Genomic DNA, 20,757 nt, shown 5'->3' on the forward strand with positions numbered 1-20,757 from the left:
TGTAACATGTCAGTTCCTTATTCAAACAAAATGACACACTTAACGGTAAAAGCAAGAGTGACTTGGGCATGACTAAGAGCATAGTCTCACAGTGGGCCAAATGAACATTATGACATGCATAGCAGCTATTAATTAGCAGGATTGTTATTCATCAGGCTGACTGGACAACAGGATGACGTGGCGTTCACCTTTACAGGACACACAACTGGAGCTGGGGCATTAGACAGCCTGCGCTACAACTCGTAAACAGCGAGCTTTCAGGGGCCTGGCTCGCAAACAAGGACAATTTACGGCCTATTATCTTCAAAGACAAAGGGAATTATAATTTGAAGGATGACAAGCATCCAGAGGATGCGTTATGAATATGTAAACATTTTATATTGCTTCGTCTCCTGATTTGTCATCCTACTTTGACTTTAACAGCAATCTCAAAGCCGGGCTGCAAAAAAAAATGCCTCGTCTTCATTCGATAGGAAGTCACCACAAGCAGGTAAACAGCTTATATTTGTCTGCTGTTTTATGCAAAACAGAGCCTAATATTTGTCTTGTGCCGAGGGAGCACAGACTGCAATGCCTCCGTGGTGTGTCTAGGGGATGCTAATTAGCATGTTCATTATTCTGCCGACATGCAGCTTCTGCACAGCAGCTTATGCGCTCCTTCAGAATCACACCTGGACATGCAAAAAGTGCATGGTGCAGGAACAGCCGGGCCAAGTTGCTGTGCTGCAGTGCTAGTTGTTTTTTTACTGTGAATATTTATTGTCACTTACCAGCAGAAACCAAATTTCTATATAGATAATGAATTGCTAAGCATGGCAGTGTAGGAAAAACGTTGTCAACCTAATTGCATGCCAAATAAAAACTTATCGAAAACGGTTAGGTAGAGCAACATGGACATTTTGGTCTGTGTGATCGGCACTGAAGCCACACTTAAAGTTAAAACGTTACAGATGCAGCCTCCACTAAGAGCTTCAGCATTAGAGCAAATGCGCACATGTGAGCGTCATGTTTTCAGTTAGGGCTGTCATTTGTTGTCTTGTAAAAATGTCAGAGTGTGTTTTGGACAAGAGACATTTAAAGTCCTCCACATGTGGGTGAAATCCAACAATTTCAATCCCCCCCCCCCCCCCCCCACACACACACACACACACACACACTTTCCGGGTCCCAAAGATCCAATGCAAGGAGCAAGGAATGAAAAATATTCTGCAACAAATCCCTCAGCAGGGTGTCGTCTAGCGTCGCCATCCTGCCTCATCTTGATTACGTCCTCATATGTGGATATATATACACAACTGCTTTAATGAAGGGACTGTCCTGATTCCTTTCCTTGTGTCAGATTGCTGTCTCAGCTAGGTACGAGGAGAGCAGCCTTATGGCTATTCCACATATACATATTTCATAGCCAGCATTAAAAATGACCTCGTGAATTGCTAACCACGGAAGGTGATTAAACAGCTGCGGCAGCCAGCATGCTATTACTTTACATCACTGTCCAAAATTTCGGTCTTTGATGGTACCTTGAGATACAAGTGAATTAATTCATGTGTTTGCGAGCAAAATTTTAACAGTGGTGCATGGTGGCAGCAACTCACTTGAAAATCAATCAAAGTAAACAAAAACAGTCAAATATTAAATGAATTGCTAATTTTGGGTAATCGATTTATCATTTAGAGACCTTGTTTTATTTAAAATTGCCCAAAACATTAGAATTTGAACTTTTCAACAGTTAATATTCTAAATGTCTGTCTGTATGAAAGCAAACTGATTATCCTTGTGATCAATCAAAATAAGATATTTGCAAACATCTGCTTTTACATTGGAGCACTGATCAGAATTTTTGTTTATTTTCTGACATGTTACAGACCAAATCTGTAACTGAACCTTAATACACTTCTGTTTGTGTATTTCCTGCACTGGCAATTTCAAATAATGTACTGATTTTGAATAAAGGAATTGTAATTTGAAACTTTTTTTTATCCGATTCTTTGATTAATCAGCAAACTAATTGTTAGTTGCATCCCTAATCTATAAAATAAACATAATAATTGCGCATTGTGTATTGAAAATAACCACACAACTTTGCCTTAAAGTTAGCTAGCTTAATGCTAACCAAAACGTCATAGAGCATTGGTGTTGTGGTATCATTTCTAGCAACACATTTTGGCGGAACAACACATGTACACAGACCACATACCAATACTTACATGGATATATTCTTTATTCTTTGTGAATAACTACTACTATTAATATTAGTTATTATATATTATAATGACTAATCTCTTCTCATGATTCTCATGTCATATAGTAATGTTTATTTTTGACTGACGCTGCATTCATCGATATACTTATCATTTGTGACTGTAATAGGTACATGCACACCTCATACAACCACAATAATAAGCAAACATTGTCAAAGTGTCAGTTAAAAAAAAATAAAAATAACAAAAAAAACGATCATTATCTTTGTGAACGCAGATTTTTTTTTTCATACAGCTATGGCTAGACCTCATTAGGCGTACCTAATGAAGTGACCGGTGTGTAATGATCACAGCAACCTGCCACGTGTCTACTACGTGCGCAGTAGATGACGTTTACTAGTGTCTGCATGGCGACAACGAGCGCATGAAGGCATCATCTTTGCGATAAACACAACTAAATAATGAAGGCATCTTTCAAAGTAAAATGACACACAGAAAACATATGCATTTTGCAGCCGCTTCTGATGTACTTTTAAATGATTTTAATGAACAGAGAGGAGCCGGAGAACAAAAAAAGGGAAAATGAGATTGACAGCGGCTTTGCGCCTTTCTTGTGTGCCGGCGAATGTCGCCTGCGTGACAGTGACTGTCATTTGTAAAGGAAAAATTGTGCCCTGCTCCGCCAGCTACATGACAATGATGAGAAGGAACACTCCAGTAGTTGTAAGGGTGAACTAAGAAGAAAAAAAAAAACAGTTGGGTGCCTGAGCACCTTTCAGATAACTAACAGCACTGCTGAGACATTTATTGGCCATATTGTAACCTGCGCAACATCTGTGTGCCGCCTGTGTAAACATCATCAGGCCAAACAAAGCGCTCGTCTGTTTACCGCATCCACCGCCGGGCGCAAAATATGCTTTTCTGCACTTGCTTTCAATGACCATTGTGTGCATCAGTCAAAAAAAAAAGAAGTTTCAAGCACAAACAGGGACTCTTGCATTAAAAGTACAGCTGTCTGCCTTTTGCTGACAACACGGCAGCCCAACCTCTCCACCCACCTTTTTCCCTGACATCAAACACAACCTCAGACCCGCTTTCCTAATGCACATGCTATTTTTAACTAAGCGTTTCTAATAAGCTGCTGGGAAGCTGTAAATTTTTCATATGCAAGCACATATTTCCTTTGTGAAAACACAGAAACACACTTATTTGGTGATTAGCGGCTGACAGAGGGGAGGAAAAGAAGGCAATGTATCAAATTGCATGCCTTTCAAAAAAAGGACGAATCCTAATGCGAGCCGTCATCTTCCTGCGCACACCAGGTACGAGTGAATTATTAATCGGCCGGCTCATTTTAATGCTTTTTAAAGTGCTTTATTTTGATGTGCTAAAACATACTTTTAGCCATATTCAGTCAGGCATGCATATCATTAGTTCTCCCATCAAAGAAGAGTGTCACCCTTTCAAAAGAGCACAAACAACTCAGCCTCATTTAAAATAGAAAGTTCCAATATCAAAGACGTTTTACAAAGAGCGGGCTTCAAACGCTGATGAAGTTTTTCTTTTCTTTTTGTTATTTTCCAGCACTTTATTAAAACACGGGGAAAAAAAAGGGCTGGATTTTTTCCCCAGCTCTTAACCTAACGAGTGTAAATCAAAACATGCTGCAGTCACACAAAAAAAAACGAAAAAAAAAAAAAAACTGACAAGTGAGATAGATCCACACAGGCCTGTTCTTGTGTTTAGTGCCACCATGATCAGAACTTTCCTATCCTCAGTGCCGCACCTGCAACGGCATTATTGATTTTATGACATTGTCAAAAACTAATATGTTGGATTTTGCGCTCAAATGTTTTGGGATACTTGGCAATATAGCACCAACAGGAATTAAACAATAAGGAAAAATGTTATACATTTGTGAGAACAGGCGTCCACAAAGAGGACCCAGCTCACAATCCCAGTTGTAGATGATTCCAAAATGCGTTCGATGGGGTTGAGGTCAGGTTCTGTGCATCAAACGGATTCCTTTTTTTTTTTTTTTTAACCCTGCTTGCACACTGGGAACAGAAAAGGACTTTGGACAACATGTGCCCATGAAGTTGTCAAAAATGTGTCAGAAAGATTGGCACTTAAGGTGTTGGTGAAAATAGCTCAAAAGTAATGGGACATCGTGATTTCCTAGCAATGCTGTCGAAGGGATGATTTAAACATGTAGAAATTTGTAGAAACTTACAAGAGGTTTCGAGAAACACTGTTGCATACTTATGTGCCATTTAAAAAAAATCTGCCACTAAAAATAAATAAATAAATAAATAAAAATCAGATTTTTTTTCCCCCTGCCAAATCTCAAAATTGTTGGCCTAAAAATAAATAAATAAATAAAATCCATACTGATCAGGCCTCAATTAACATGTTTAGTGTACAGTGGTACCCCTACTTATGAAATTAATTGGTTCTGGAAGAAAGTTCTTAAGTAGAAAATTTCGTAAGTAGAGAAGCATTTTCCATGTAAATGCCTTAATCGGTTCCAAGCCTCTCAAAATTCAGACATAAATGTTTTATAAAGCATAAAAATGCATGCAAACATGTAACATATACATGTTACAATAAGATTATTGCACAATAAATGAGAGTTGTGCATAATGTAAAAAACAAGTAATAAAGAATAAAAATGATGGTCATTTACCTTTTTAACTGCTGTCCTCTTCATTTTTTGCCCTCTTTGATTCATGTTCACTCTGTGTTTTTGCATGGTGTTTTGTAAAGAACTGATCCAATGATGTTCGGGTTTTTTTTTAACAATCTTGTTTATTTGTATTTTATTTATCTATTTATTTATATTTATCGCTCACTCACGCACGCTTACATCATGTAAGCCGCACATCATCTCCTGAAGGCAAGTGACGGTTCCACTCCTCCACCTGGAGCCCTTTTTTTGTTTTTTGTTTTTAACAATCCTTCGAAAATGTCCAAGGCAAACATCATCATAGTGAGCGATTGCCTGAATGGTGAAAACTTTTTCTGGGTGATTCTTTTCAATAAATTCCCAAACTTGATGGAAACTTCAGGTACGGTGAGGAATCTTTTTCCAAAAAGGCCCGTCTCGTCGCAATTAAAAACGTACTGTGCAACATAGCCTTCATCAATCGTTTGAATTTTTGCACAAATTCGTCGGCCGTTAGTTAATACATTTACGTAAAACTATATAAACGCCTCATGGCCCGAGGGGCGAATGACGAGGACACTACATAGACACATTCTATAATGTATCTATGGTCACATACGGTACAGGTCCCTTTTAGCCAATGGGATGCCAGGAAGATGCCAGTAATAGCCAATGGCAGAGCAGCTGTAAGTATGTTGCATTCAGGAAACTCTGGGAGCTGCGAGTAGCAGCCCATACTATATTTTTACCTTTCGTATCCTGAAACTTGTTTCGTAACAAGAGGCATTGTTTTCCTGTCGAGGAATTTCTTAACTTGAAAATTTCGTATGAACGGGCGTTCGTAAGTAGAGGTACCACTATATAGTGGTTATCGTTTTTTTTTTTAAGCTGAATTTCTTGTTAAAATCGTATTTTAAAAAAATTTGCAGGGGTATTTTGCCTCATTTTAACATTTTATTTTTTTTTTAAACCTGATATTCGTGGATTTTTTTTTTGTGGCTGTTTTTGGTACTGTATTTCCAAGCCTACTTATAAACATCACAGCAGGACAATTCAGACTCTCAAGACTTGCATTTCTCCAGAGTTGAATTTTTATGCTCACTGGCCAATTGAAGCATGCCAATGAATCAACTGGGGTGAAATAATTTGCTGCCAGATGAGAGATAATTGCCCATGCATTAATTATCCAATTGATTGGATCATTAATGATTAATTAATCAATTAATTGAATATTAATTAATCATACAATCACTGGATAATTAATTATTTATCCAATACATTGGATAATTAATTAGACAAAATCAGTAATTAATTTAGTTTTTTGCATTTTCTGCACTGTCAATTTGAAATGATGTACCTTTTTCGAAGCTAGAGAAAAAAGAATATTTTTTTTTAAATACAATACATGGATGAATCTACAAAATAATTAACAGATCAATTGACTTAAACTAATGCTTTGCTGTGAAAAAGTTACAAAAGTATATAAGTTGAATTTTGATTGTCCAAGTGCCAACTCAAACAATAAAAGAACACAAACTGCTCTGAAGCTCCGCTCAAGTCAAGTACAACAAGCCGTGCAACACATTAAACTCTCACTGGTGGGAACTGTCCAAGTGAAGTGTGTGAGTTTGTGTGAAGGGGGCGGTACTAAACACGCACGTGTTACAATTAGCACCAACAGCGCACAAACGAGCTCTCGCGATGTTGTTGAAATATGCTTCAGTTGGACAAAAGGCCTCATTATGTGCGGCACTATTCAGGTGTGGGGTCCCCACATCGCTCCCCACCCACTTGCAGCGCTCCCCGAGAAGTGTGTGTTTGGGAAATGTCGGCCTTACCTGTCCCTTTGGTGAGCTCCTTCTCCCCCCCACTTTCTCTGTCTTTGGTTTGGTCCTCCTGGTCTGTGGTGGTCTCACTAGCAGCCTCCACATCCTCACTCAGCTCTCCTGAAGGGGGAGGGAGGACGGCAAATGTAAATCAACCAAGCCATCAGAATCGGTGGAAGCACTTAAAGGGACGGCGGCGTTTTGTTTCTATAGGAGCCGGCAACAATTACATTTGCTGACACGCGCTTACCAGGCTTGCAAACAAAGAGGACACAATTTGCTGCCTGCTTTCACTCGTATGCCTCAATTGGAAATATATTCAAAGAGAAAATGTTTTATTTTTTTTTGCGGTCAACTCAATTTTGTTTTAATGAAAGACCAAAAATCATAAATATTTAAACCTCTCAGGGTTTCAACTCCTTTGACTTTATTTCAAGTCAATCCCCATCTTAAAAGCCTGCGCTCGATATATCAGACCATTTAGCTTGCGTCGAAGTCCAAACAATGGATCTCCGATAATGATGTTTGTAAGTAACACACAAAGGAAAAAGATAGCGAAAACAGATAATAAAAAGGCCATCAATCACCTTTATTTCCCTCCAGTGCCCTTTCAAAATCCCCTTTGCCTGTAAACTTTGTTTAAAAGTAGCGGGACGCCGCTCGCACGCAACCGTGCATTGATCCGACAACAGTAAACTAGGCCGCGTGGTCAATAAGCCTTATCAGTTATTACGCAAGTCAGCTAATTCTCAGCAAATGTGCTTAAATGCTCTTTGGAAAATGCTTTCATGCTCAGGTCCCGACGATATTGACGTATTGACGACGTTACAAGAGCCGTACTGAAATATCCTGTTCAAGTATTCAGCCCTGCGGTCATCACATGGCCCGGCTCAACTCGCCACATGACTAGCCGCAGTCAAAACCACTTTTATGATGATCCCCCACACTTATTGTTTATACCCGCGGTGGTCAAATGCTACAAGAGGGGATGTCGTTATGAATCGTTTGACAGACATATGCAAAAAAATTGTCAAGAAATGTTGTTGCAAAAGGTGCCTCATAAAGGACAGCTCAGACATGAATATTACAGGAAATTAAGTGTTAAACTATAAATAGCACATAAAACAATAGGTGTGGCATGCCAAATAATTTGCTGAACGAGTCAAAGGGACGTTTATCGAGGTCGGTGTCAGGCCACATCCGATAATAATGCAACCTAAATAGTAAAGTCATAACTTTTTTTCTTCAATTCTTTAAAACAACAAAATTAAAATGTAATTTATAAAATGAACAAAAAAGAAAACATGAACCCTTTCAAACATGTTTATTTTTAAATGTGCTATTTGCAATAACAATGCAGTTTTTATTATCTTTTCACACCTTATTACATTTTCACTGATCATGTCAAATTTGACAGACGATGTAATATTAGGGGTGTAACGATATCCAAACATCACGATACTATATTATCATGATATGAAGGTCACGATACAATAATTAGAACGATATTGTGGGAGGGTTGGCGATATTAAAAAAAGATCACAATATCCATCCATCCATCCATTTTCTTGACCGCTTATTCCTCACAAGGGTCACGGGAAGATCACAAAAAACAGTAAAAAAAATAAAAATAAATAATAATTAAAAAAAAAAAAAAAAAAAAAAGAGCTCATACTAATAAAAGCACAATATTGTGCTTTTGTACATAACAACAATGCATATAAACAACCTACAATCTCTAATAACAATATTGAGGCACTTATTTGCTAATGCAAGCACACGTTGATCTCTTCACAAGCATATTAGGTTCCCCTTCATCTGACAATTAGCATAGATTTTAAACATAGAAGGCCAAAACATCCCTAATGAAAATTACATTGCACTAATAATTAGCCACTAGAGGGTGCTAGAACTGCACAAATGGAAATCAACCTGACTATTTTTAACAGATGTGTTCCTTTTAAATATTGTGAACATGACGACGACGATATTGTGGCAGTTTTAATATCACGATATCACGATATTGCCCTTACCGTTACGTCCCTATGTAATACTGTATATACGTTCATTTTCAGTCCAAAGTTCAACATTTTGAGTCTTGAAAATCCAAGAATTTTATATCACAGCAACAATTGGTGTATTAAAATGTTGGTGTTAAATGTTTCAGAGTTGATGTCAATCCCCGGGCTATATCTTTAACATTGTCTGATTTAAATGGAGATTAGTGTTCGAGTTCATTGACAGAGTTGATTTATTTAGTATTAAACTAACTCTTCAGAGAGTTAATCAAAGTAAGCTCCGCCCATGTGATTAGAACTGCTCTGCCGTTAAGACTTCTGGGAAATGATATCATATATATGATGTAATGAAGTAGTTTTAATGCATTGTTGGTGAAATTATTACATTATTGGTTTTTATTACATTTTTGATCAAGTTAAGTGCAAATTTATTACACATTCAGGAAATTATTCAATTATTGGATGCTACGGGCTTGACTCTAGAGTGTGTGCTGATGCATGTATTTGTGTGTAGTTTTCTAAGAAACTAGAAGTACAGGAAAAACATTGGGAAGTGAACCCAGACATACGTTGAATAAGAAAAATTATTACAAAAAAAGATAAAGTTATCAAAAGCGACTTTTGCCACAAAAACATGACATAAACACAATCATTTGTCACACACTCGTGGGCACACCCCCAGAAAGCACCCCCTTCGTAATGTGCCCGCAAATGCATGACAAATATTTGATTGACACCTCATAGGTTTCGGCTTCTGTCACTGATTGGTTGTTTTTCCACGGATGTGGTGGTTCCCAGTATATCAAATTTAGATGGGATTTAGATGTCACTGATTGTTTTTTATTATTATGTTCTAGTGTTTTAACAAATATGACAATGTGATGTTTTTTACATTTTATATGACACAGTATGTACATGTTTAGACTTAGACTTGACTTTATTGATCCCTTTGGGATGGCTCCCTCTGGGAAATTTACATTTCCAGCAGCAATAAGAACAGATAATAAAATAAAAAACAATTCAATCAATCAATAAATAAGACCAGATTGAATGAATAATAATAATAATAATAATAATAATAATAATAACAATAATAATAATAATAATAATAATAATAATAATAATAAAAATAAAAATTAATCAATCAATAAATAAGGTTATTACACTAGAGATTGAATTAATAATAATAACAATAATAATAATAATAATAATAATAATAATAAAAATAAAAATTAATCAATCAATAAATAAGGTTATTACACTAGAGATTGAATTAATAATAATAACAATAATAATAATAATAATAACAATAATAATAATAATAATAAAAACAAAAATTCAATCAATCAATAAATAAGGTTATTACACCGGAGATTGAATTAAATAAATTAAAATAAATACAGTACAGTACAGTAAAGTGCCATATTTGTGAAGTGCACTCTACACCAAAAAAAAATAAAAAATAAATCACAAATGCTTGATAAAAAGATTAAAGCCATGAAGACCACAATTAACAAAAGGTCAAAAGTGGCCTAAGAGTAAAAGGTCGGCAAGAGAATGAAAATGGTAAAAACGTGGCCCTCCAACACTCCAAGCAATGGCGGCAGGCCACTCCTAACCCAAATTTGGGATATGCAAAACGCGATGGCCCCAAGGTTGCCTTGTAATTAATTGTCTTCATTAAACGTCCTAATACAAGCAAATGAAGCACTTCCATTAATCCAATCATGCAGGCTGAATAAACTCATGGCTGACACACAGATTACACTCATTTGTTCCAAGCAGACCAGCATCAGATTTGCTCTGCCACTCACTCTGTGGGGACAGTCCACACTCACACGCACAGCAGACATCGAGCAGCTTTCCTTACTCTTGTGTGTGTGACAGCGGTGAGTGCAGGGGCTTAATCAGGCCCATAGGTGTCACTCTTTACAAGCCGGGAGAACTCACACACACTAATGAGGTGCACAGAGGGGGAGGGGGGAGAGGGGGGAGCAAGAGAGAGAGAGTAAGGGGAGGGAAGAAAAAAAACCCAGCAGAAATGTTTGGAGATGACAAAAGCAGATGCTATGCAAAGGACGTCCGGTGAAGATGAGACTGAAAAAAAAAGAAAAAAATATTACCTTCATGATGAGCGGGAACGGCCTTGGTTTCCCCCACCCTCACACACGCGCAGTGATTACACTGACGCTAATCAGACTGACAAGCACAAACGTCCCTAATAAATAATTGATGGTGAGCACCGCACTTTCCACTATTCCTCCTTCCCAGACTGTGCAGAAGACGAGCGGCAAGTAATAATCGTCAGCGGGGATATCTTGGACTAGGTCAGGCTCCGCCCACCCTGCTGTGGGCCTCGGCAGAGATGTGCGCTCCTACCTGGGAAGGGTTGCGGCGCTTCCTAAATACTGTACGCACTCTCGTCTCTTATGATCACCGAGGATGCAATCGTTTGAACCAGGTGGCTGCTGTCTAACTCACAGGTGAGCTTGCATTGCCTTATCCCGACTTCGACAACTTCCTTTTTTTTTTTGGGGGGGGGGGGGGGGGGGGGGGTTTACCACCACACTGTCAGATAAAAAGCAATCTTATTTCACAGTTCATAGACCCTTTCTCTCCCCCAATATCTCCATGATGCCTCGCACCCCTTTCCTGGTATCAAAGTTGTCCTGACTCCAGACTGGAGGGTGCAAAATGGTAGTGACAGGAGGGGCAGGGCAGGACAATGAAACACAGGAGGCATGCTGGGGGTCTTTCATGGATTGTCCTCATATCAGCACCTCCGCACCACACATGTGCAACATGAACACCCCTCCCAACACGCTCGCATATAAACAGAAGGACAACCCCCTTCCGATACACACTGACAAGCTGTTGGACTTAAACTCGCCATTTATGGGGAGCCAAATTTAAAATAGGGCTCGACTAATATGGATTTGTTGAGGCTGATGCTGATTCTGATATTTGGTGGAATAAAATGTAGATAAGTGATTAATTACTACTTAAAACTAGGGATGGGTGAGTACCAACACCCGGTGTCAGTATCAGGCCTTCTTTCACGAGATCGGTACTTTCACCATACTGTGGCCATTTTACAATCAGGAATTACAAATTAGAAATAAGAAGAATAAACAAATGTTATTAAGTTCATGCAATTTTAAGAAAAACAAATGGGCATCTTTCTTTACAATTATTCTGTCATTATTGTTGTTGTTGTTTTGATGTGTCAAAAGTACCAGTGGTATCAGTACTTGGTATCATATTGGACTACTCAAGAGTTGAGTACTTGTATCAGTCTGAAAAAAATGGTATCAAACATCCCTACTTAAAACAATAAACATATGCAATACAGACAGAACAGTTGACTGTTTTGTAATACCTTTTTCTTTTGTAACAGAGAAAAATCGGTAACAAATCGGCCGATTTTTTTTTACTGATTTTGTATCATTCTGAAAAAAGTTGCATCATACATCCCTATTTAAAACAATAAATATATTAATTATATAGACAGAACATTTGTTTCACAATTCTTTGTCCTTTTTTATTTTTTTTATACTACAACAGAGAAAAAAATGTCAAAAATCCGCTGATTTTTTGCTGATTTTGTTTCGATCTTAAAAAAAGTTGTATCATGCATCCCTATTTAAAATAATACGTTTATAAATTCTAGGCAGAACATTTGACTGTTTCACAATACTTTGGACCTTTGTATTTGTTCAACTACAACAGAGAAAAATCCATCAAAATTGGCTGATTTTTGCAGATTTTTGGGGGGCAGAGAATCTTTGAATATCATATTTGTCTTATGTTGTAATATTTGCTATACTTAAATAAATGCTAGAAAATGAAGTATTTCCAAATTTAAAAGAGCAATTAAATCAACTGACCGATTAATCGGTCAGGCCCTAGTTAAAACGTGCAGAGGAGCTTACAAAGTGGCCAAATATATTGTACTGACTCAGTCAGGCTCGAACGTCCTTCGTCATGTTAGCAGATTATTTTTGGACAGCTATGTGGGGACAGTTTGGGGAAGGCCCTTTTTCTGTTCCCATGGGGAGGAGTTTGCTGTGGAAGAACCTGGCAAACATGACCTAGACTGATCCAGATCTGAGACGTTGAGTCAGGACACGCGTCACAGACGCCATCCAGCATATTGTACAACAGCTTGCCAGACAGATCCATATTTTCTCCTGTAGGTGTCCCTATATGTTTGGCTACATAATGCAAAATGTGGAATGTTACAGGAAAAAACGATTTGTGGATACTCGCCACTCGCCAGCTCCCACACATTTTCTCATACAGGAAAGAAGCTACCTCAGCGCTGCAGCTCAACGTTACGTGTTAGATTCCTGACCTGTCTATTGAAAGGGGAGCACAACGCAGGCACGCACGCACGCAGGCAGGCATCTCCCTCTCGCCGCTGGCCCTGCTGTGACCTCAGGATCTAAATGTGAATGAATACTTTGTGTCTCCATGGGGCCGAGGGCGAGCGTTGAGGAGGGAGGGAGGAGCCTCGCAAGATGGAGGAGGGGGGACGAGGTTTAGGGCAGCTAATAACTAAAACAACTTTAAAGGGCAAGTTAATCACAAACAGCAGCCGTAGCTCACACCGACCCCCCCGTATGCCCCCTCTGCTCATCACACATGAGCCCCACAGGTCTTCTACTCAAAGCTCATCATCTTCATCCCCCTTGTCTATACATCCAATTTTGAGCAACTATATGAATGAATGAATGGAAATGTCATTAATCCGTTGAAGTTTCCAGCACAAAAAACTTGTCATGTGTTTTATAATAAGGGATAATGGCACTCTCTAATATTGTGTTTTATAAAAACAGTAATAAGATAGTAATAACAACTAAATGGACTATAAAACAATTCAACAATGTGTGCCTTGTGACAAATTTGTTGTAGCTCATTCCGGTGTATGTGACTTAGCCGCAAGGTGGCAGGACAATATAGACATGCAGACACAAAGTAGAAGAGTTTCACAACTACTGCAAGAGACTCAGTGAGCTGCAATTATACTAATTTCCCGGATGATAAAGAATATGTGACTGAGTCTTGTTAGATTGTGTGTCTGCATATGTTGATACATCTTAAAGGGTTGTAACTCCACATTAGCCCATCTATGGTGTTTTCCATTATGTGATAGCATTAAGCTAGCAGACTTTTTTTTTTTTCATTGTAGAGCTTTGTTGAAGATGTTTGAGTAAGAATTGTACAACACAACAAATTCCTTTTTTTTTCCTTTTTGTTTTTACACGTTCCAATACAAATTAAGACATTTGCATAACTCAGTACATTAATTCACCCTAATAAGAACTAAAATGTTCACTTTAGTATGTTGTAAACAACAAGCTAGCAGACTAAGGCAAAGTGGTTGTTTTCAGGTTACAACTTGTAATTCTATGTTTATTTTAACAATAAATGTCACCTGGGAGTAAAGAAGTACAGCTAGATGACATTTTTTTCAATAATTGCTGACTTTAGGGGTCATACATCTTAAGGCAAGTAATTAAATTAAATATTTAAAACAACTTCACAATGTCCCCAATGGCCCATGTTGATGTTACCACGAGAATCATTTGCTAAATTATTATTATTACTATTATTATTATTATTAGTAGTAGTAGTAGTATTATTAGTAGTAGTAAATTTATTTTGAGATTTGAGAGAAATTACAATAAAAAAGTTTAAGAATTTTGAAAGATTGTTTTAACATGATTTAAGACAAAGTATGACTTAAAACGATTTAAGACATTTTAATGCCAATTAAGGATTCACTGCTTTTTATATCTCAAATTTTTGCAAAAAAATAAAAAATCTGAACATCGGCCCGAATCTTGAAAAACTTTGCATCTCAAAGCACGGCTGTTTGTCTTCAAATGAAGAGCTGTTATTTAGCAACAGGCAAGATGAATTTGATATTTTCCCCCTAAAGTGGTGTGTCTCCCATGGGAAATATCGCTAATTAGAAATAGTTCACCATAATGGCATGTTTAGATACATTACCCCCCACCAAAAAAAAAAGAAGAAAAAAAAAAGAAAAAAAAAAAGTGAGTGGCGCTCTACTTGTCTTTGTGTTGAGTGATGAAGGAGAAGGATCTAGGTTAATGTGGCTGCCCAGGGAGTGAGCATTCAGGGACTGCTCACTCTTCTGCCCCACCACACACCCCCACACACACCCCCACACACACCCCCACACACACACTGTGGATTCCTTGAACGTCCGCTCACTAACAAATATGATGTCCACAAAGGGGGGAATGCTGGCTGTACTTTTGCCTGCTGTAAGATGTGCAACTAAAAGCCTGCATTGGGGCAAAAGCATGACTGGCCGCTGCTCTTCCATCTACTGTGCCCGAGGGACAATGTCCCGCACAAAGGGTCATTCTGGCTGGGTGCCACCCCTCCCGTGCATGTTTGCGCTCGTTCTCTTCTGCCTCCTCTTAAATCACCCTCCTTGTATTAATGCATCTTTTTTCACACTACAATGCTTTCACCTATTTGCAGTTATTCAATAGGACCTTACAGAATTGAAGTGTGGGGGGAGGGAGGTGGTGAGGAGGGCTGAAGGGGTGTCTGGGAAAAAAAAAAAAAAAAAAAAACGCTGTCATGAAGGGCAATCACATCAAGTCTGAAATATTCACCAGTGGCTTGGAAAATGCGATGGTACAGTTATGACAGGCGAACAGGCCACTCTCACCCCCCCCCCACACACACACACACATGCCCCCGCCCTCCCCATTCAGCACGGTGGACACTCTTTATATATGTATAGCCCGGAAAATGTATTGATTTTTCATTTGGCAACAACTAAAAAAAAAAAAAAAAAAAAAAAAAAAAAAAAGGACACACTCATGCACAAAAATCATCTAACCTGAAACTGTCACAACTCTTTTGTTCATATCTCATCTCTCCTGATGTTTGGCTTTTGCCACAAACTCTCTTTAATTACCAGGTACAGCCCGCCCGCTTCACAGCCTCCCCTCCACTGAGACGCAGCCACATACAGCCTGCTGGGCTTAACAAGACAGCCCACATCTATTATATATGACATACACCCAGCAGCTTTTGTCTCATATCTGACTAATAAGTGCGCCCGATATGACTATACCTACTGTTTGTTTTGCTATTATACAAAAGGTATACCTGCTTACGCGGGAGGAAAACTTGACAATTAAAAGTGCAGACTGCTGCGAGGAAAGAAGCACTTTTAATGTTCTCTGCTGCAGTGCTCATTTTGGAAAAGGCAAACAATTACATTATTTTAATAATCGATTCAACTGACAATTGCTTTTTCGACTAATTGACGAATTGGATTAAAAAAAACTGTTTTTAATTTCCATCCCTTTTCCAAAAGAGGAAATTATTAATACATTTTATTGACATAAATGACGACATAAATGGATTACACTAGTTTTGCATCAGTCAGAAAATCAGCAACAAAAGTTGATCATTGCTTATAATCAGATGTTTGCAAATATTTCTTTAAGAAACACAAAGATAATCGTCTGTTTTCAATGCATGACATAAGAAATCAGAGAATATTTCATGTTGAGAGGCTAAAATTTGGATATGTTTGTTTTACAAGGTCTTTAAAACAATGTATCTATTATTAAAATAGTTGAAGATTAATTTGATAACTGTTTAGTTGTTGATTAATCAATTAATTTTTCCACGTCTACAAACAATATATAACGGCAACAAGCAAGTAAGACTCCAGCATGTAACTGCGACCCTAATGATATTAGGCGTACAGAAAATGGATAGATGGACGACAACAATGACGAAAATAATAACAATAACAACCACAATAATAATAATAATGATAATTATCACTTCTGGAGGAATTACCCCTTTCAGTTGAACCTTCTTTTCTCAAACTTAACGAATGCCTCCCATCGATCTTGCCGCCAACAGACGCAAACGTGTACGCGTGTGTCCATTAACAGGTGCTTATCTGTTTATCTCCACTTTTAGGCACCGCAGACCAATAGAGTGGACGGCGCTGACTGAAAAAGATCTCCGCCTGTCGATTTATTGAATGTGTCATTTGCATATCTTTGTAGTACATCCATCTGCCTGTGGACTGTTGTGTGGAGGTATTAGCGGGGAAAATCAATGTTGCCATGGCCGGGAGTATGTAAGCGGCCAAGCCGACGCATGTTAGGTGTCCGTCTAGCAGCTCTCGCGCAGAGCTTATTAGCATACTGGGCCATTCATTCAGTGTTTGTAAAGTCGAAGTAAACACACAAGTTTCTTAGTATGCCCGTCCATCGTGGGCTGCTATGGTCATCCCGCCCGCCTGATCCACAGCCGTGGGCCTGACGGGTTGTTTGTTTATGAGAGCGCAGGCTGAGATAAAAGAGACTCGGCTGAGTTATGAATATCAATTTTGCTAATCAATTTAATTTCAAATATAGGGCATCATTGATGTGTGTTTGCTCTCCGAACTTTAACAACTTGCGAAGTAGAGATTTTCAATGATACATACAAGTGGAGGAGAAGTGGAGGATGGAAATTCAACTTTTTACCTTAGCCAGAGAGAATTTTTACCGCTGTTTGTTTTTCAGGTAAAACTGGAAGGGATAATTACAGCTCCAGTACTACAAGGTGTATTATTAGGGCTGCACTGAAAAGAACAAAAATACCAGAGGAAAAAAAAACAACTAAACCTATGACAATGTCATAATATCACAAGTAAAAAAGATGTTTATTTATTTATTCTGCACTTCCTAATAGAGTATAGTGGTGCCTTGATATATTGAGGTATTTAAATTGAGGTATTTATAATTTCAATAATTAAACGTGCTGCTCCCTCTGATGTTTCATTCTATACAGAAGACAAAGAATATGCCTATGAGTATTGTTATATTTTCCATGCATCACTGTTCGTGTTTAAATATCCGGGTTAGGAATCCAGGTCCAAAAAGTAAAAAGATGCTTCTACTCAAATGGCAGGTAAATGATCTCATCTCCACCAGTTAAGTGGAAGCACCTGTGGCTAAAGCAAAACTGTTTCAGGTCTTTTATTTTTTGTACCCGGATTATCCAACCCTGTTTAATATCTATGGTTAAAGCATGGTTAGGGAACCCTGGTCTTCTGTTTGCCATGCCTCCCTCCTCCAACACAGCTGACTCATATTGTCAACTCATCAGCAAGCTCCGTAGAAGCCTGATAACAATCATCAAATCAGGTGTGTTGGTGGTTGTGTGGTTCAAGGACCAGGGTTCCCTACCCCTGGCTTAAAGAGTTAAAAGACAGCAACACCAAAGCTATACATTAGCTAGTCTAGGACATTTCCCATTATATGTTAGCATTAAGTTAGCTGACCTGAAAGCAACGATTCTCTTTGTTTAATTTGACGGTAAACTTCAACTAAGAAAGCCCGATGCCTCCTTTATGAAGTTATTTACTATCTGCCAAACGTGAAGTTTAGCTCGTAAGTCAAAGCAAAAAAAAATCATCCAGATGTCTTCCCATATTAAAAAAAAAGTCATTACTGGATTGACTGACCCGCATCGCAAGGCACTACTCTTCTCATTTGTAGGCTAAAAGTGCAGAAGCAGCACTTTTTTTCCTGACAAACTGTCGGCATATACAGGAAACGGGTGTCTATGAAGGCGTACAGTTTAGCGTTCCCAATTAGGATTGTTTGGCCTTGGTGGAGGTCTGCGCTGTATTCATTACATCGCGCAGGGGGGCATATAATGGATATAGGGTACATTTTTCTCCAGGAGAATGGAGTGGCTAAACCGGGCAACCTTTCTTCTAACAAGCACCCTTGCTGGTTGCTCATAGCTAATTGCTAAAGAAATCCAATGATTACACTGCACAGGCACTTAAACCATCCATGAGAGTGCTCGCACTTACTGAAAAAAGCTCTCTCTACCTCGATCCATTCCTAATACAAATCAAACACGGGGGGCTTTCTTTCACCATTTGTCTTTCTTTCGGTTCCTCTTTGCATAGCCCATCCATTACTTTCACATGAAATATGAAAAGGCAATATCCTCTCTGTGTTTGTACTGAAGCGTAATGCGATTGTGTTGTCATTTATAAGAAATAATCGCAAACCTCTCTTTCATTTTCCAGTTCAAATAACCATGAAAAATTAGCCTTCAATGTCAGGGAGGACAACAAAGGGATGCACACAGACGATTGCTTCACCACTGCGCTTGACATTTCTCCTTAATAGGAAACCGGCTGGTTGTTCCTATCTTGCCTTTTCAATCTAACCTTTTTTTTTTTTTTTTTTTTTTTTTTTTAACCCAATTAAAAAGCTCTGTACTCAGATCTTTGCAAATGTTTCCTTCATTCTTTATTCATTGTGGAGGGTCTGGAGGTTAGGAAGGATATGGAGTGGATTACAATACTCTGGCCCCGCTCATTAGCACCCTTGCCACAGTCCGCTAATGGCCACTGTCGGAGGGAGACGTCAGTAGACGAGCGCTACGGGCCCTCGGTCGCTGTGACTACCGTCCGGCAGACAGATAAATAATTCAAAAGCTATAAGACGCCCCGGTAGCGGGGGGAGCGGTCCCCCCAAAAACACACACTGAAGTGCTAGCTTGCGGAGGACGCGCTGAGGAGCTAGCTTGCGCGGGCCACCCTCACTGATAGGCATTTAGCCCTCACTCGTGATGTACAGCCAGATTTCAGGACACACAATTAGACTTGCTAGTAGTCAGAGGATGCTTTTCATTGGCAGACATCTTTAGTTTTAGTATGTGCAGCAAAGTAATGATAATTGCTAAGTGTGCTGCTGCCATTAAAGGCTTAAAAGGCTGGTTGTTTCCCACTGTAATTATGTACGAAATGATCAACTTTGCAGTGCAATTAGGTGATGTAATTATGTTTTTGGCCAAAGTATGGAGAGAATGAAAGCAACCAAATATCACTGTAAGATTGTTTGTCTTTTTAAGTGGTATGTAAGTCAAAATCTTTTACATCTTGTGACTGCCACTGACAGTTTTGATTCACAAACAGATCATGTAACACAATGGTTCTTAACCTGGGTTTGATCGATCCAGGGGTTTAGTGAGTCAGTTTCAGGGGTTTGACGGAGGTCAAGAGACACCCGACTTATGATTTGTGATGATATGCCTCTCTTGGCAATCATTGGCTGGAGTTGATCACGCTACATTGCTTGACCAATTGTGACTGTTGTATTTCGTGTGATTTTGTTATTATTGTAACTTTGTTGAGCAAAAAATGAAAGTGGTCAGACGAGTTTGTGCAATTTGAATTCATATGTATCACGGAATGTATGGCGTTTCACAGGGTTCAATTCTCGTCTTCTCGAGCAAAACTAAAGGAACACTTAAGCTTCATGAAGATGGGGAATATAAGAACGAATCACTTTCTGAATTCTGTTCATTTTGTTTACCAGTAAACCCTATTTCTATGTCTCGAATTTGGGAAAAAAAAAAAAAAAAAAAAGTCTTTTTTTTTTTGTTCTTGTCAGTTTGTTCGGTGAATGTGCATTGTAAACAGGTAGTGATCACTTCCGACAAGGTTAAGAACCACTGATGTAGCTGTTTAGTAATAGTGCATTATTGTAGTAGAACTGAATGGCGGCATTATAAAATGAACACCTAATCAATACGGATCATTGTTTCTGCAGGTGTACCGGATATTGTGGTTTGTGTCGCTCAACTTGACTTGTGCTCGCATATTCCTGTCTTCTTGATTTCATCTGCGCGTATGCCTCGTGATGCATATAATGAAATTCCCTCGGAAAAGCCTAATGAAAAAGACTTGCATCATGCAATTAGCTGCTCCTTAATTCCTTTCTGGTAATGTATTAATTCATTATCACAATAATTGCGTCCGTATGATTTATTTATTTATTTATTTACTTGATTATAACTACAAAACCGACTCGGATCCAGCCGACGAGGATGCATTGTACCAACTCAACCGTTATTTTGGAACTAGTTATGCTATTCTCTGTGGTACTTTCAGCTTTAATCAGTATGCCGATCTGTGCTTTAGGCTTTCAATTTCACCTGAGATTCAAAAATGCCCCTGAACGACA

At 38.6% G+C, this 20,757-nt stretch overlaps 1 protein-coding gene across 8 annotated transcripts in view; it reads right to left on the reverse strand.

Moving 5' to 3' along the window:
- Positions 1-20,757, reverse strand: part of zfhx3b (zinc finger homeobox 3b) — a 298,790-nt gene that overhangs the window by 19,994 nt on the left and 258,039 nt on the right. For all 8 annotated transcript variants that reach the window (XM_077518499.1, XM_077518498.1, XM_077518492.1 and 5 more), the window contains one exon: positions 6,705-6,812. In XM_077518499.1, coding sequence (XP_077374625.1) covers positions 6,705-6,812 — 108 coding nt within the window. The remainder of the gene's footprint in view (positions 1-6,704; positions 6,813-20,757) is intronic.

This window comes from Festucalex cinctus, chromosome 4, assembly GCF_051991245.1.
Source record: "Festucalex cinctus isolate MCC-2025b chromosome 4, RoL_Fcin_1.0, whole genome shotgun sequence".
Taxonomy (NCBI): Eukaryota; Metazoa; Chordata; class Actinopteri; order Syngnathiformes; family Syngnathidae; genus Festucalex; species Festucalex cinctus.